At 46.0% G+C, this 18,439-nt stretch overlaps 1 protein-coding gene across 1 annotated transcript in view; it reads right to left on the bottom strand.

Moving 5' to 3' along the window:
- The window catches only part of GPC3 (glypican 3), a 142,450-nt gene that overhangs the window by 72,580 nt on the left and 51,431 nt on the right, over positions 1-18,439 (bottom strand). Inside the window, exon 3 of the mRNA XM_005526251.3 lies at positions 4,877-5,571. Within this exon, the coding sequence (XP_005526308.2) occupies positions 4,877-5,571 (695 nt within the window). The remainder of the gene's footprint in view (positions 1-4,876; positions 5,572-18,439) is intronic.

Below are 18,439 nucleotides of genomic sequence, written 5' to 3'. Positions count from 1 at the left end.
GGGCTCCAGTTTTCCTAACTCTGATGCCAGGCTCTTTCCCAAGGCCATCAGAGCTGGGTTCACACCAAGCACTCTCCCTGAGCCTGGTGAGGTGACCCCTTCAGCTCTGGGACAGCATCAAACCCAGCCAGCACAATGGCATCACCTCCAGAGCAGCACCGATGCATAACCTGGTTAACCCAGACCTAAACAGTCTTTTAAAGGTGTTTGCAGGAGGGATCTGCTCACAGGACAAACACAGTGGGAACTGCATGCTGTTCCCATACAGCACTGGGACCTTTCTGCTTCCCTCCTTCTGACAAGTTCTGCTTAATTTTGCAATTTAATAGGATTTTCTAGAAACTCAGCCATCAGTTCTGAGTGAGGAAAAAAAAGAGGATTTTGCTGAGCTCCCTGCTCTTTCATTTCTAGGCAATGCTGTGCTGATAGAGCTGCCCAAACAACTGCAAGGGGAGCAGGAGGGGCTGGGCAGCTGGGCTGCATCAAAAATGGGGTAGGCAGCAGACTGAGGGAGGGGATTGTGTCCCTCTAGTCCCCTCTAGTGAGAGCCCACCTGGAGTATTTCCTCCAGCTCCAAGGCCCCCCAAGATAAGGACGTGGACCTGTTGGAATGAGGGTGACAAAGTTATCAGAGGTCTGGAGCATCTCTGCTCTGGAGACAGGCTGAGAGCTAGGGTTCTCCAGCCTGGAGAAGAGACAGCTGCCAGGAGACCTTACTGCACCTTCCAGAGCCTCATGGGGCTCCAAGAGAGCTCAGTGGGACAAACTACAAGGGTATGGGGTGATAGGACAAGGAGGAATGGCTTTCAGCTGACAGAGGTTTAGATTAGCTATCAGGAAGAAATTCTTGACTGTGAGGGTGGGGAGGCACAGGGTGCTCAGGGAAGCTGTGGCTGCACCATCCCTGGAAATGTTCAAGGCCAGAATGGATGGGGCTTGGAGCAACCTTGGGTAGAGAAAGGTGTCCCTGCCCATGGCAGGGGGGTCAGGAGCAGATGATCTTTAAGGTCCCTTCCAACCCAAACCATTCCATGATTCTAACCTCAGAGGAGATCAACTTTTACCTATGTAAGAAGCCCTGTCTCCTTTGTAATTCCAGTAACATAGAAAGCACTGACTTTTGGAGGTGCTGGGGTTGAATATTTTATTAAGCTTATTTGTGCTGCATCTCTCCCAGTTGTCTTGGTTTGTGGTAAAAAGCACAAGCTAAAAAGACTAAAATCATTCTTCCCTACACTCCTGATTAAAATATCTACAAGAGGTGGGCATACTAGGCAGATTTTCAACCAGGGAAAAGGTAGGAGATTAGAAAATTAATATAGATATAGGCCTAGATAGCAATTTTTTTTTTCCCAGTGTGCCCTGAGAGTCAGCCTGCTTGATAAAGTATTTTAATAGCAGGTTTTAGGGGTGAAGTTTTTAAGCAGACAAATTGTAGAAATAATAAAGCCCTAACACACCACGGCTGACAAATTAGCTACTAAAGCAAGGCTTGGGATGGGAACTGTTTACTGCCACATTACTGAATCCACTCTTCTGCACTGCTGTTTACAGACCAGGAACAACACACAGGCTCCCATTTAAATGCATGCCTGGAGGCACAGTTTCCAAAAGCAGATTTACAGCAGTATGACTTCCTCCTCTTGGGGACTGTAGAGCTCCTCAGAAACCTGCACGGAGGCTCTGCAACATCTCTGGAGCTCTAAGTTCGTGTGCCCTTTGTAGCCAGGTCTGCTCCAAGCTACAAATGGGTCCAGGTCTGTGTGTGAATGCCCACACCCAGCCTAGGGGTGGGTGGCAAGGGGGAGTAAGGAACAACCACATGGAGCAAAGATGCTCAGTCAGGTAACACGCCTGAGGATCTGAAATACCAGGAGGGAAAACTAATGCTGCAGAAATGCCACCAATGCTGTGAAAAATGAAAGAAGCCCAAAGGACAGGCAAGTGCAGTAGTGTTGTTATTCGTGGTATACTCACTATGGGCATGGAAGATAAATTTTCCATAATTCCAAAGGATTTTAATGACAATTAAATAACCTGTTATTATTCTTAATACCGTGCAGATGAACTGTACTTTGCCTACAGAAGCAGTGGTGGCCAAGGACAGTAATAAAATAAGCCAATATGAGAAGCCAGAGCAAATGTAAAAACCCACATTTTCAAAGACAACCCCTGTGGCATTTAATATTTTGGTATGACTACAGTGTCTAAAAACAATCATATTTACAGAATAACTGTAAATATAACTGTTTGCTTCTAGGTATATTCTTTGAAACTCAGTATGTGCTGATAAGTTCAACAGAGAAACTTGCATCATAGCACAACTAAATAAAAAAGTTGTAATCTATCATTTACAAAGTGATATCATACAAAGACACTCCAGATTATCCCAGGTCCTGATGCAGCTCAGCTATTAGTCAGCCCTCTGCAATACTGTAGTTAAGACTGTCAGTGCTTCCATTTTTGCCTTATTTCTCCACTGAACAGCTCATATCCTCATTTGTATAAAAAAAAAAAAAAAAGAAAAAAAAGTTGCTCTAGGCTCAGGTCTGACAAAAAACCCTTAGCTGAGCAACATCAGTGTTTTAAAAACAAACTTTAAAACCCCAGTGGCCATTCTTTTCTGGTGACAATTGCCAGGCAACTGGCTTGTTTGGCTTGGATTTTTTCTTCTTCACTCCAATAACACAAAAATGTCTCTAGAGTAAATAAATGAATCACTGAAGTATGAAATAATCAAGAGGAGTTATGTTTAAGTAATACCTAGCTACATATGGAACTAATGGAACTTCTAACAGCTTTACCAAGTACAAAAGCACTGAATGGTTTTGTAATGGCCAGTAATTTTTTTATTGTAAAGGAAGTCAATTTATGTTCTGGTTTGGCAGAGGATGGGCAGACTGTAGCTCTAGTGCTTTGTGTTGACTTTAGTGGTGCTCCATCTACCTGTCCTCCCACAAACACCTTCTCTGCACACAGATCAAGGTGTCAATACTCAGTTACATAAGGGACAGTCGTGTTTGCTCACTATATACATGGACATCTCCAAGAAAAAGTGCATTTTTTGTTGTTGTGCCAATAAAAGAAAGGTATGGGGGAACAAACACTGATCCTTTCAGGACCCTACAGTAATGCCCAGGTCTGTGCTAACAAAACCTGTCACACAGCCCATATGCACAGTGCTTCTGCTCTGCTTTGGCACCTACAAGCATGGTGCGTTCCCTGATGCAAAATGTGCTGGATGCTTTTGCTCACAGCTGAATATGTCAATGAATATTTAGAGATTAAACAGGATCACTCTACATATAGAAGTAAGTTTTGTTTCTTATTGCCCTGGAAATTCCAACTGGGCTTAAGGTTGAGCTGGGTTTTCTCTCATTATCAACTGTAACATGAATTCTCCATCCATCTCACCTGAACTCAAGGCAAACCTACAATTACATCTCTGCTCCTCTGGTGTTCCAGAGAGGGTTGACTGATGGTTCTGGCTGATGGGAGAACTTCCCCTGGCTCCATGGCAGCAGAGCTGCTGCTCCTGACCATCAGCTGGAACCTCACTGCACAAACAGTGCTTGGCAGGCTGCTGTAAAACAGTGTAAAACAATGATTTTCTGCAGAAGGGGACTCAGGCAGGTTAAAATCCAACGTCCTGCACTGTACCCTGGAGGTGCCCACAAGCCCTGCCCTAGCCCATCTGCCCAGGTGACCAACACCCAGCCCAGCCACAGACTCCTCCTGGTCACTGTAACACAAAAGCAATCCAACTTGGTGTAATTTGGTCCCTAAATTCCTCCAGTCCAGTGGAGAAAGCTTGCTCCATGTGAGCCAAACTACCTGGGGTGGGAAACTGCCCAAGTGCCACCACGTTACTTCAGAGCCTGCACAAGTGTGGTGGCTGAGCAAAGCCAGCACAGAGAGCAGCACAAAGTGCTGCTGGCTGGGTGCCACAGCTCAGAGCCCGTAAGCCAATACATTTCCATGGTCCTCCCAAAAAAAGATAAGAGTTACTCATAGTGCAAGTAGTACAGTGACCTACATAAACACAGCTCTTTTGTAAACAGGAGTCAAGAATGGCAGGAACAAGCAGCTAACAGGGAAACAGTGTCAGATTTTAATCACTGTTGGCTTTAAGCAAACTATTACAACATTCCCCCACCTCTGCCCCATCTCCAACTCTTCCCTACCTACATGGAGCAGCTCAATTGTGTCTCAGGAAAAATCTCCTCTGCAGAACAAGCATTGTAGTATCACAATGCTATTGTCCTTGGCGTTCAAACTGAGCAGCAGGATTTTCAGAGCAAGACAATCTCAGTTTCTCAGGAGGCTCAGGAATTCCCACAATGTGTTTTTAAAGAATCAAGTGAAAATAAATAACCTTATTAAATGCAGCCCAAAACTGGAACAAGTTACTAAAAGATGGAGAATCAGCTCTTCTTTGTAAATCAGGGGATGCTACACCACATGCCTCTGCTCGGCATCTATTTGGAGGTGCATTTTTGTGATGTTAAAGGAGGCAGGGGACACCTGGAGAGCAGGATCAGCCTTTCAGAGCTACCCAGGCAAGCACAGCACTCAGGGAAAACTGAAGATGCTGGGACATCTCAGGTCCCAGCCTCACACCCCAGGGTGTGTCCAGTTCCTTCTGCTCTGACAAACCTGAAAAGAGGCAAAGCCCATAATAGAAACCCAAGCCCTGCAAACACCAATTTCAAATGCTACCAAAAGATTTTTGGAAGATCAGAGGGGGTGGGAAGGGGTCGGTAATTGGAGCATTTGGGTTTTGTTGGCAGGAGGAAAGGGACAGCTTGGATTCAGCACACAGAGCTTGTGTACAAGCCATGGCAGAGAGCCTGGGGAACCGCAGGGAACTACTCACAGCCGTCAAGAGCTTCTCCTCGTTCTTCTGCACGTGGACGATGGCACCGCGCACCACGGAGAACAGGCTGAGCAGGACGTGCTCCATGTCATAGATGCCGTGCATGCCTCTGGTCAGCCCCTCCAGAGACCCAATGTACTCCTTCCAGAGGTGATGGATCTCCAGGACACCTGCCAGGCATCCCTGCATCACCGCCCCGCAGTAACCGGCGCAGGGCTTGGCCAGGAGCAGCCCCTGGCAGTGGGAGCAGAACCACATCTTCAGCAGCGCCCGCCCGCAGTCCTTGCTGAACTTCAGGTGGTCAGTAGTGTTTATCACCTCGATCCCCAGGTTCAGAGCCTGCAGAAAGACTCGTGTGGCCTGCAGGGACTTGGACACCTGCGTCATCATCGTCTTCGGGTAGTTCCCAAAGACTTTGAGGTCCCTCCTGGCCACTCGCAGACATTCCGTCATTTCCACAGAGGGATCGGGGAGGCCAGGGTTAATCAAGTGAGAGTAAACCAAAGGGAATAAACTGTCAAAAAATTCATTTATCATGTCATTGACACTGATGTCAGAGCCCAATATGTACAGTGAGATATCAGTAAAAAGTTCTCCAACAAATTTAAGAGCCCTGGGGCCCATGCTCTGGTAGTAGGTCCTAAACATGCTGTTGGTGAAGTTTCTCGCATGTCGCACTACAATTTCGAAGGCTTCTGCAAAACAGAACAAAAAATAAAGTCATTAAGAGTTGTTGAGCTCAGAAACAGGGAGGATAATGTTCTACCACCTCACTTCTGCCAGGGCTGGCCCCATCCTGCCTGCCTTGGGTCAAACACCTGCTGGCAGCTGTGCCTGCTGCAAAACACCAGCATCAGCAATTTCCAGGGGAAATGCATAAATTCTTTAAACAGAAGCTACATTTCAAAATGGCAAAAAAAAAACAACTATGATCTAGTTAACATTTCAGCTTTTAAAGAAAATATTGATTCAAGAAAAGGGCTAGACTACAATTTCTTTCTCTTCCCCCTTTCATATTGATTTGAAATTAACAGGAATTCTATCTCCAGACTTAATTTAAGGCAGAGATAAATGTTTGACAAACTGTACAGTGTTTAAAATCAGGAAACAGTAAAAGCTGACATTCCATTATGAAAATGAAAATATTTATAGGAGTTTATTCACAGACAGTATTCTGACTCAATCCCCAGCAGGTACCCTGCACCAAGTGTCCCCAAAGCACTGGAAAAGCCCCCTCAGTGCTGCAGTTTCCCCCAAATGCACCAGGCTCACTTCAGCTGCAGATCCAATGTTTCATCTGCCCTGGGTGTGAGCTGCTCCGTTGTCCAAAGCGATGCTGAGAGCCAGTGGTGCCACGTCCACCCATGGGTGCCCAGCCAGGAACACTCTCACTCATATCAGGTTGTCCCACCAAATTCAAGTTTTAGACAGAGCCTGTCATTTTGCTAGGAAAAACCATGGTGCATTTTCCCATCTCTACCTTCAAAGACTTTAGGACTTTCAGCACACATCTCCTGCACAAGGTGAGCAGGGAAGCCCCCACAGCCACTGCACAGTTATTCCTCTAGTTACAGCCCTCCTCATCAGGAGGCTTCCAAAATACCCATACCCACTGTATAAGGACAACGTACCTGCACACACACCCCCCCCCCCAGTTTGCATCTCAAAGCATTGGAAGGGGAGGTTATCAGTGCAAATTAAAGTCTTTTTCTTTGGCCAGCTTGCTATACCAGCCCATGTCCTACCCTCCAGTGTGCTATTCATAAAGTGCTAAAATTAATGAACAGCCTTTCAGTTCACAGGTCACTAACACCCCACGACGTAACTGCTCTCAACTCTGTCACTCTGGAAACACACATCCTGGCTCAATTTGCATGAAAATTATTCACGTTCAATAATTAAAGGGAATGTTTAATTTTTAAAGCCATAAGAGTTATTTCCCCCATTTGTTAAGGCTGGAATGCAGCTGAGCACAGCCTGACATCTCCATAGGGGTTCAGTATCAACACTCACAAGCAATGTCAGGCCTTGCTGCTCGCCCTGCATAACCTCTTGCATTACTCAGGAGCTTTTAAGACCATCACATCTCCAGGGCTTCCAGCTCTCTCTGGAATAGGTGACCTATTCAGGGATGCCTGGAAGGACAGGGTGCTGTTGCTGCACCCCACCCCAGCATGCAGAAAGCCGTGGTGGAAGCAGTGCTCAGAGCAGAAATTACTGATACACTTCTGCAAACAGTGTCTCCACATCCCATCTGGTGCCTGCACACCTCCCAGGCATGCTGCTGAAGCATTTTGTCCACAGCTCCAGACACTCACATCAGGACTGTCCTGGCAAGCCAGGAACAACCATCTGCACTCCCAGGCAACAGCAATCCTTCCTTCCTCACATCACAGACCGTGGGATGCAGCGGTGCAAGGACACAGAGCCCCTCTCTCCCTGCCTCCCTCACCATGACAGCCAGCATCCCGCTCCTCACCCCCAGACAGAGGATGGCAGAGCTCTCCAGGCAAGACAACAGCAAGTGTGACACAGACTGGGCTCTGCAAGCAGAGCAGTTGCACTATTGCACTATATGAAATGCTGGTTGCACTATTATTAAAACTTTTAAAACAAAAATAAGAAAAGTTTCTTTAAAGAGGATACACGGATTACAAAACTTTCTTTCCCCTCTCTTTATTCTCAAGAACACCAGAATAGCTTTTGCCTCAAAAAGCACAAAGAACTTTTTGGACCAGTGTTTTTCTTTTGACAGCAGTGGAGACAGTGCCAGGATTTTCATGCTGTGCCTCACCATTCGCCTTTACCCTCTTCTCTGTTAGTTCCCTTCAGAAAAAGCCATCACTCTTCCGTTTTCTCACTCCTCTGTGCTTTGCCAGTTATCATCAGAGCCAAAAGACTCTTCGCTGATTAGAAAAATATTCCAAGCTCCTATGCAAACCTCCTACGGCGAGATGGGCTTCAGAAAGGAATGGAGAACAGTGGCAGATCAGAAGTGCATGCACACACAGTCCCACTGCTTTAAAGGTCATGACATGCACATAATTTTTATCGTAATAACTGGCTGAGAGTGTCTATTTTATGCGCCTTGGAGCTTTTGCATATATCCATTAGAAAGCGCAACAGGGACTACAAAAGCATATGGAGACTCCTGCTGCCCTATTAATAGATGCAAGAAATAATAAAACTTGGTAAAAAAGAAGTCTTACACATCCAAAATCTCTCCCACCCAGCTCCCACAGTAGTTGCTTATTCTGAAATATTCCTCAGAGAGCACTGGCTGTGGGAATTGTAAATCCCCAGCTGCCAGCAGCTGCAGTGACCCTCAGCCAGGCTCTGAGCGCTTCAAAGGGGAGGAAACTTTGAGGGTCAGTCCCCTCTGCTCCCACGAGGGAGCCTCACAGGGACACAGGGGGATGCTGCATTACAGACACAGGCTCCTGAACCCCCATAAAATCCCACAGCGTGGAATTGCTGCTGGTAAAATCTCCCCCACTCCTAACATGGCATTATTGAAACTCGTTGCTGGAGAATAATTCAATCTTTTCTTTCTTTTTTTTTTTTTTTTTAATTTCAAGGATATTTTCAAAAGCTGCCATTTAAGGCAGCTGTTTTGCAGGTCTGGCTGAAGCAGTGCAAATACAAAGCGAAGCGTCAGACTTGCCCCCACCTTCAGCAAGCAAAACCACTGCACAGCTGAGCAGGGCTCACATTTTACAGTCCCCATCACTGTAGAGTAGACACACACATGCACACAGAGCAGAGTATAAGACATGTTCCTTTAAACACACTAGCAACAAAAGAAAGGCTCAGGATAATCTCCATCCTTTATTGGATGCTGGGAGAAATACAGGGACAAAGGATGAGGAAAAGGCAGATGTACTTAATGTCTTCTTGGCCTCAGTCTTTAGTAAAACCAGTTTTTCTCCAGGTACCCAGCACCCAGAACTGGAAGACAGGGATGGGGAGTAGAACAAAGTCCCCATAATCCAGGAGAAAATGGTCAGGGTTCCTCTGCACCACTTAGATACACACAAATGGGGCTGGATGGGATCCACCCAAGGGTGCTGAGGGAGCAGGCAGAAGAACTCACAAGTCCACTGTCCATCATTTACCCACAGTCCTGGCTAGCCAGAGAGGTCCCAAGTGACTGGAGGCTGGCCACTGTGACAGTACCTGGGAGGGTGAGATCATCTTGAGTGCCATCACACGGCAGGTACAAGACAACCAGGGCATCAGGCCCAGCCCACATGGATCCATGGTCCTGCTGGACCAATCTCATCTCCTACGATAAGATGAGCAGCTTGGTGGATCAAAGAAAGGCTGGAGATCTTGTCTACCAGGACTTTAGAAAGAACTTTGGCACAGTTTCCCTTTTTCAGAGTTTTACAGCATTTCTCTTGGAGAAACAGTCTGCTTGTGGCTTAGACACCTGTCCAGGAAAGAGAAACCAAGGGAGCATTTGCAGGATGGGAGCCAGAGCATCCTCACCAACGAAGCTCTGGTGCCCTGGTACTGCACATCTGTCGACTGCCTCAGTGAGGGGCAGTTTGTCAGGACTCCCAAAGGATGAATGGAACAGCTGAGCCTACTCTAGACCACAGATATCAGTCACTAATTGAAAAGCACAGGCTATTACTTATTTTTCAGGCTGGACTCTTGCTGAAGTACCTGGAGAGGAATTGCTGCCCGATTCCAGCAGCCAGAAGAGAAGATCTAAGCTCCTTTCAAAGTGCAAAAATTCCCCAGAACTCAGCCCAGGGAGAGCTGCGTGGCCGCTGCAAACCAGCAATTAGAGAAAATAAATTGTAAAAAAGCATAACAGTGCCCTGAGTGGGGATTACTGGCAGCAGAGGGAAATGGCTGCATTCTCAGCCCAGATAATAAGAGTCTGCTGCTTAGTAAAAATGCCAGCTTTCCTGAGAAAGCGCCTTGGCTCCTAAGCTGCAGCAAACTTCAAAGGGGTCGGCGGCGGGGCTGGAGGAGCTCTGGATTAACCTACTGGCTGCCCCAGGCTGCAGGAGGCTCCAGCCCAGCCTGCCACTTGATGGGTTTATTTAAGAGATTATGTGATGTGGCCTGAGCCACAAGGAGCCGGTACAAATGACCCCAGCACGCCATTCCCATACAGCATCCCATGGGAGAGGAGACAGCCAAAACCTGATGGCAGCTGCAGAGCCGGGCAGGTACAGAGATGCACCTCCAGTGCCAAGCTCAGCAAGTGCTGCTTCACAAGCAGCTGAAGGTGTTTGGAAAGGTGAAACAAGGTCTGTCCTCGTTCTGCCTCCCATGCCAGCTCACCAAAGACCAGCACCACCTCCACACACTGCTGTGACCACCAGGAGGAGGGACAGCAGGGTCCACCGAGGCACTGGGATGTGCCACAGGCTTCATGCTGTCCCTCCAGTAATGTGCTGCTCTGGTTTTGCTGCAAAGACAAGCTTCCAGCAGGGACAGCTGCCCTTCTCTGGGTGTCACACAGCACAGCAATCAAGTCCTCTTGGCCCAGCAAAGGTGAAGGAGCTGCACAGCAAAACCTGCTGCACCAGCAGCTCATCCATGGGCACCTGGGAAGGGAACAAAGAAAGGTGGAGGTGCAGGACTGTGCAACCCATGCACACCAAGGCATTAGAACCTCACCCACACCATTGATTTTCCTGTTTATTGACATCTAGACACATAAATCCTGCAACCACAAACTCTCTCTGAGCAGGGAGTAGTATGGTCACTCCCTCTTACTCTGGGGAGCTGAGTTCACTCCCATTTGCACTTTTGCGAAGGATTGTTTGTGTACAAACTTGCCTCCCCACACATAGTCTTATCTTGACCACCAAGATATCTCTTCACAGTGGAGGAGCTATAACCTTTGTAATTCCACTACCAAGAGGCAGTAACAGCAAGGCTCAGGTTTTTTTTGGAGGGGAAAACCAGGCAAGTAATTCTTGACAAGGTCATGGTATCACCACCATTACCCTACACCCTCAGAAAACTCCAGGACCATCTCCTCCAGGAGTTTGTGGCAGAGTGGTGAATCCTCACGCACTATCCCAACTGTAAAATGAACAGAAAACTGATTTCCATGCAGCAGAAACCTCCCTTGAAGTCAACACAGATCACTGGCAGTCAGCCGAATTTCCCTCTGCAGTTGATGATGTATTTTGTGATTTCCTGCACCTTCCCCAGGATGCTGCTGCTGGGGAGTATTACAGGCTGCCAATGTGGCACACAGTGAATCCCTGTCCTGCACATGGGATCATTTTAAAATCTTACTAGCTCCACAAAATGCACTTTAAATGCCTTTTAGGTATGAAATTGCTCCTCCTCCCACAATGAATCTCATCTATGATGCAACTGCTCCAAGGCAGCAAGTGACCCAGCTCCTGAAGCTCAGTGGATTTGCTGAAGTCCCTCTTTTAGGCTTCAGTGGCTCTCCTCATGTCCCTGAGTTTGCTCCCCAGGCCTGTCCCTGGAGGGTCCCTGCTCACAGGCCTGACTCCAAACTCTCTGCACAAGGCACAGCAATAACTGCAGGGGTCAGAGAGCCTCTGGTCTGGCCACACTTCACCTGCCTTGGCTCCACCTGATCTCTGGCACTTCCCTGCTGATGGCAAAACTTCTCCCTTCACTTCTCAGGACACAAATAACAAATCATCAGGAGAGAGCGTAGCACTGGAATCTCCCAGCCCACAGGAGACATTTTCACCCTGAGACAAAAGCATGGGTGTCCAGGCAGGACACTGGAAAATTAATCAGCTCATTAACCTGTCCCCAATGCAATCACTGCATTTCCTGCTGGCCCGAAGTTCCAAAACCTTTTAAAATCCCTTACATCTAAAAGCCAAAACTGGTCAGCCCCCCCAAAACCACTACCAACCTTCATGGGCTGGAATTCAAATGTTCATCAAGGAAATGCTAAACATTGGGTGTTTCTAAGTTCAACCAAGTATCTTCTGACCTGGCTCCTTCTGTGACACTGCTCAGAAGTGGCAAAAGAAGCCAGAGGAATCCTCATGTGAGTGAGCTCTAAAAAGAGGAAATGCTTCTTTAATGTCTCCAATGAATCAGACAACTTCAGCCCCAGCACAACAGCCTGTGTTCCCAAAACACAACAGAGCTCACCAAGAGAGGAACAACTGTTTGCAATAACGGCCTGGCTGCCACAGGCACTACTGGTGAGATGAACCCCAAGTCGTTTTTCAAACAGCAGGTAATATTTATTTACCAACTTGGAAAAGGTTTGCAATATATGGAGCAGAAAGGAAACAAAATCTAAGAGAATTTCCCCTGGCAGCAATAAGAGCAGCCTCCAGATTTTTCCGTTATGATTTACACTACTCTGCAAGTTTTTAACAACATTATCTGGAGACAAAAGCTCTTCTGAGCAGTATAATTACTTTTGTCTATGGCATTACAAAACCCATCAGATGGTGCCACTGCTGCTCTTAGAGGGTTTGTTTCACTGAGCACATTTGGGTTTAAAGCTTAGGAAATGCTTTTTTTCCAACTATGACACAGCCTTTTGGATTACTTTTACAATATTGTCACAGTAAAAATTATGGTCTCAAGCTCACAAGCTTATGAGATTAGCTTCAAAGCATTAGTAATAAAAAGTAGAACAATTCTGTTATTCTGTCTTCTTAATTTTAAGCCATCGAGGCTTGCACTTTCTATCTTTGCTCCATCACCACCAGTCCAAGGGAGCAAAGGTCTGGTCTTTAAATGAGACAAAGCTTCTTCCAGTTCCATGGCCACTGACTTCACTCCCACAGGAGCCAAGTTACAAGTTTCCAAGCCAGTGTTGCTCACCAGCCAACGCAAAATCCTTATGCTTTTGTCAGAAAAGCATCCTCTCCTAATTATCTGGTTCTATCCAAACACCAAACTCCAAAGTCATTTATTTTTAATTGTTCAGCTTATATAGCACCCTGGTAGTTTGAAATACATTCCCTGAAGTTTCTAATAAAAATACTGTATGATCCATCTCATTATACCCACTCAAACTGCCCTGAACAGGTAACAGTCCAACTGTTACACCATTAGTCACACTGTGCTTCTCCCATTTAATATTTATATCCTGCACACAAAAACGTTGTTAATGCAGACAGCAGAGCTCACCAACACAAGCTGCCACCAGCCCAGAAGCAAGGAAACAAGAAATGCTGGTGCCCACAGCTCTCCATTTCCAACCAGCCCCTCACCTGGACCAGACCCTGCCTGGAGGGAGCTCAGTGCAGTGCCCTGTAGCCCACACAGGCATCCACAAGTCATGACAGCAAAAGGCAGGGTCAGGGGTGCTGGAATCGGGTACCAGGATGCCTTGAGAAATCCCAGAGACCCTTGGGAGTATCCAAGTCAACACAGGAAACCTACACTCCAGGTGAAAGTTAAAAAGTTAAAATAAAAACCCCAAAAATCTCACAGCAAGCACCTGACAAGAATAACTCTGCAGTAAAATCTTTTCTGGGGCTTCATGTTTGAACACGCGGCTTTGGCGTTTTTTATTAAATATTGGTGGCACATCCATTGTATCATTTGTTTTCCCGAGCATCAAGAAAGATAACGCTTTGTGCCATGACAGATGTGTGAATGCTTAACAGATTCCTGAAAATTTAATAAAGACAAAGTTAAAAATGCAAACAGTCAAGGCTGGTGCAAGTGGTGGGTGAACATGATTCTTTATCAAAATCAAAGGGCAAGAGGAATAAGGGCCTGGAGAAGCAGGCTCAAGTCAAGCCCTGGGAGCACAAGCTGGAAAAGTTGAGAGAGAGAGGATTTAAGAGGCTTCTACAGCTAAAAGGTTGCTCTGGTAGAGGTAAAGGTTGTGCTGTAACCCATCAGATGAAAGATAAACTTCTCTCCACGCCCTCCATGCCTTCATCCTGATGCTGAAACCCTCATAAGGCCTGGGGTTCAAGTTCACCTTCCCCATTTTTTTTCTCCCAAATACTTATTTTCTTTGCTCCTAGACTCTCTTACCTCTCCAATTTGCTCCATCTACAACTCTTAAGTCAGGTGCTCAGCCTGGCACAGTAGGAATGGCTACAAAAACCTTGGGAAAAAGACCTCTCTGCCCTGGGTAACTGAGCAGATATCTCAGACCCAAACATTTTATCACTGCAAAAGCACATCTAGGATTGTTTTGTTTTTATTTTTAAACTCAAAACGCATTCCCCCCACCCAAAAAAACCCACACCAAAATAAAAACACACAAAACCAAACAAAAAATCCCAGCAAAATAAAACAAAGAAATAAAACAACAACTACAAAACAATAAAACCCCATTACTTGGTCACCCACACAGCCTTATTTTACTAATTGGAGGCTGCAACATCCACCTAATGGTGTTATCAAGATATCAAAAAGCAGAATACCCCTTCAAAGATGAATTACAAGCCACACATATCAAGCAGAGGGCAAAGGATTTAATACACTCCCACCCAAATTCACAAACCAAGCATTTCTAAAAACCAGGACACCAGTTTGCATAGTTCTTCCATTTATTTTAAACTAAAAGTTACAAGCAACTTCTGAAAAAATGCAAGCCTAGCAAATTCCTTTATTCATCAGAATAAATGAAGATAAAGCAAGCCACCAGGTCAAGTTGAGCTTGTATTCAAAAAGTCAAAAAAAATTCTTTGGAAGTACATTGGTCTCAGTAACTTTAGAGCAAGGCAGATCTGAGACAGGCTTTCCAGGCTCCCTTTCATTCCAGAGGGCTTCTATCAGCCTGTTAAGTCTCCAACAATGGAGAGTAGACTATTTATTTAAGCAGCAAATTCCTTCCTTAATAATCTCTCCTGGCCAAATTCTCTTTAAAGTTATCTCAGCTGTCTGATGAAAAGCAAATGGCAGAAGATCAGTTCTTGATCCCTATAGTAAAACACAGGACTTGGACTTATTTCAGGGCACCTGTTGGCCATTCTTTAGTCACTCCAGCCCCTTTATTTCCATTATCAGTTTCCTACCTGTGCCAGCAGAACTTGGGAAAGCCATTTACTCAGTGACATCGTAACAACCAACACCGGTGTAACTCTTCCCCCCAAGGAGTGACTGTTTCCAAGAACAACCTCCAGCTTCTCAAAAGCAATTCAGTGATTTTCAAGCTAGTTTTGTCTCAAGACACTTCAGAGAAAGACAGAGGTTTCCAACATGGTAATAAGACGCCTGCAACCAGCCACCCCAATGCTCCCTGCAGCACCTGACCCACTGAGCACATGCAGAATATTTTAGCAGCATCTTCTCGACAGGGAGCAGGGTACCCAACCCCCTCCTGCCTGAAACACCACAGGGGCTGACACAGGACACCACAGGCACAGCAGCACCCCTGTAACAGGGCTCAGGGCACGCCAGGCACACGAACCCCAGGCAACATCTCCAGCGCTAAAAAAAAATAAGAAAAAAAGAAGACCTAACTATGGCCCCAGTTTCCAGCCTTAGCACTTTCCAAAAACTAGACTCACTTCTTCTCCTCCTTCCTCTGTGGTACCTTGAGTGGAGCCCCCCAAAACACCAGTGCTTTTGCTGGGGGAGGTTGGGTATTGTGTTGTTTGTTTGTGGGGGAGGGTGGTTTGATGGGGTTTTGGGTTGGGTTTTTTGGGGGGTTCTCTTTGTTTGTTTGAGTGGGGGTTGTTTGCTTGGCTTTTTCAGGGGGTTGTTGGTTTTGGGGATTCTTTTGTGGGTTCTCTTTGTTTGATAGTTTTGACTTTGTTTTCTAAGTTGGAGCATGGGCAGGTCCCAGCCCAGGGAGGAAGAAGGTGCGACATCGCGTCTGGTGGCACCAGCCAAGCCCACAGCTGGTCCATGCCCAGATTTCCACATGGATCCTGCATCCTGCTTGTCCTGGCTCAAAGCCCTGGTTTGATTAACACTCATTTTACACGGAAGATGTTTTATCATCTCCTTATTCCCCCCCATGAGAGCAAGGCAACCATTGGAACAGGAGCACAAGATGATAATTTGGCTCTCAAGAGCAAGACTCACAACCACAGCTGCCAGGAATCGATCGGAGGCTCCACTGCCTGCTCCAGAGAGGCTTTCCTTCAAGAACATGAATAATCCTCTGCAAAGTAATGGCACTATTCATCTCTGGAAAGTTCCTAACAGGATTAAATCCCTTGCTGAACACAGGGGCCACGTGTTCAGCTGTGTTCCCAGTAAATTAAAATTCAACTTGTTCTTTTTCTGAAGAGGAGAATGGAGAGTATTGATTGATAAATTTACCAAAAGTTTTATGGCAGCTGCTTTTCTCACTATTGCAGCAACCACTGCTCAGACATGGTTTAACAGATAATCTCCAGATCAATATAACTTTTGATTTATAAATAATGCTACCAAAAGGAGCAAGGACAAATACGCCTGGGAAAAAAATAAACAGCTTTTCCAAAGGGTACTTTCATCCTAGTCCTCTCAAAATAAAGATCATGTATTTCAAAGGCTGCACGTGGAAACCAACACAGAATATATTACCTCCTAAGCTGAAGGTTCACCTTTGTCATTACACTGTTCTGACTTGTTGTTCTGCAGCTCCTGACACATGTGACCCTCTTGGTGGCATTTGTTAAGTATTAGCTGCTCATCATTTCCCCTTTTTACCAAGGAAATGTTTACCAAAATGCCCTTTTTACCAAGGAAAAGTTACCACCCAGAGAGACCTCCTGTCTGAACATTTCCACACAAGCTCTATGTCCATACTTCAAATGTTATGTCTACTATGGAGTCTTTCCTAGGTATGATAAACATAGGTCAGAAAAGACTGTAAATCCTGACTTTTTTTTTCCAATTACTGTGCAAGTTAAAATGATGCCACCACAAATAGGTTGCAAGAGATATGCTGGAAGATCTATTAACTCACTGTAAATCTATTTAAGTTGGGAATTCATGCCTTGCAGAATTTAACCATTAGTCCTGTGAATTAGTTTATTGCTTGACAGGGAGGGCAGAGCCCACGAGGGTCATTTCAAAGACATTCTGCACCATGGCCTGTCTAAAATGGCCCCTCTGCAGGTATTTAATGTGCTAGTGAGCCTTTGAGTAAGTGCTTGCACACTTCCCTCTACAGCCATCCTCCATTGAATAAGAAAAGGCATCACCTTTTCCTAAACTTTCACATTGCTTCTCCTCCCAACCATAATCTCCTCTTCCAGCAAAGCACTGACATATTTGAGAGGTTTTAACAATTTAGGTACAATTATTCAGTTGCTTTGGGAATCAACACCTGATTTTTTTTATATCCATGGAGAAAAACCACGGGGGAAAAGAGTTCAGGTTCAAATATAGATAATTCTGATCCAAAGACAACTGCCTTCCCCCACCCCAAGCCTACCACTGTGTCTGCCAGAAGAACATTTCCCCTTGGAAAAGCCGTTTTTCTTTCACTTTTTGTCAAGAACCAAAAATTTCATTTCCTGTCATGCTTGCACTTAACTGACTGGCTCAAGCCCATCAGATATGGATCCTTTTTGATAACAAAAGAGTGGGAGTTTTAACAACCTCTAGAAATGAAAAAGCAGAGCAAACCCGTTTTCCATACACTCTGAACTGATCATTTGCTCCTTGTGGGAAGTGGTGGAGGCTTCATCCCTGAAGTGTTAAAAGATGCATGGACATGACACCTGGGGACATGGTTTAGTGATGAACACGGAGGTGTTGGGTTAATAGTCAAACTCAATGATCCTGGAAGTCTTTTCAGACCTTAATTATTCTGTGATCTGAGCTCAAACCTCCCTTGCCCAAGACAGAGCTGAGCTCCAGCAGCATGCAGCACCATGGCATGGAGAAGATCCCTGGGAAGAGACAAGGGGAGACCTGTGTGCTTGTGTCTGGCACCAGGAAAAAAATCCAGCCCCCAAACATGGGCAAAGAGGGGTGAACATCCTCTTTGCAGACAATATCCCATATTTGTATCAAAATCCATTTTCCTGTTTGAAATAAATAGCATTCTACAAACATACTTGTTTTTCTCCAAGGTTTTCAGATTTTCACACAAGAAGACCCAAAGACCTTGGAAGGCGCTTTCCCAAAGACCTTCCTGAAGGTCCCTCAGAACCCTGAGCCAGGACAAGAAGAGCAGAGCTCCAGGGCAGTTTGGCCACAGTTGATGGGCAGTCCACACTTCCATCCCTGAGCCCTCAACAGAGGGACCTTTGGAGGCAGGGAAAGAGCTGGAGCCAGCAGAAGAACAATTCCCTAGGGCATCCCTGCATCCCCAAAAACATTTCTGGAAAACACTTAACCACAGTCAGGATGCAGCACTGTGGTTACCCTCCCCATGTGCCTCTCCATTACAAACACTTCACAGGTTCCCTGGAACCTCAAGGCAGCCGAAAGCAGGTGAACAAAGCTGAGACAGGCTCTCAGCAGGCTCATGGAGGCTCAGTCCATGGCTCAGTGAAAAGCTGCCAGCGATCAGACGGGACGGACTCGCTCCATTGGTGCCACTTGTCCCCAAACTCGGTCCATTCACTGTGACAGATTTTGGAAAAGCTCCTCCTGATGTCCAGAAGCAGCAGCTCAGAGCAGGCCCCCACAGACAGGGACCCAGCCCTTCTCTAAAGGCTCCAGAGC

Source organism: Pseudopodoces humilis, chromosome 15 (assembly GCF_049639895.1).
Source record: "Pseudopodoces humilis isolate 2021_Gansu_Grassland_sample_001 chromosome 15, ASM4963989v1, whole genome shotgun sequence".
NCBI classification, from domain to species: domain Eukaryota; kingdom Metazoa; phylum Chordata; class Aves; order Passeriformes; family Paridae; genus Pseudopodoces; species Pseudopodoces humilis.
Note: the sequence above shows the minus strand (reverse complement) of the source record. Positions and strands in the feature narration are given on the sequence as shown.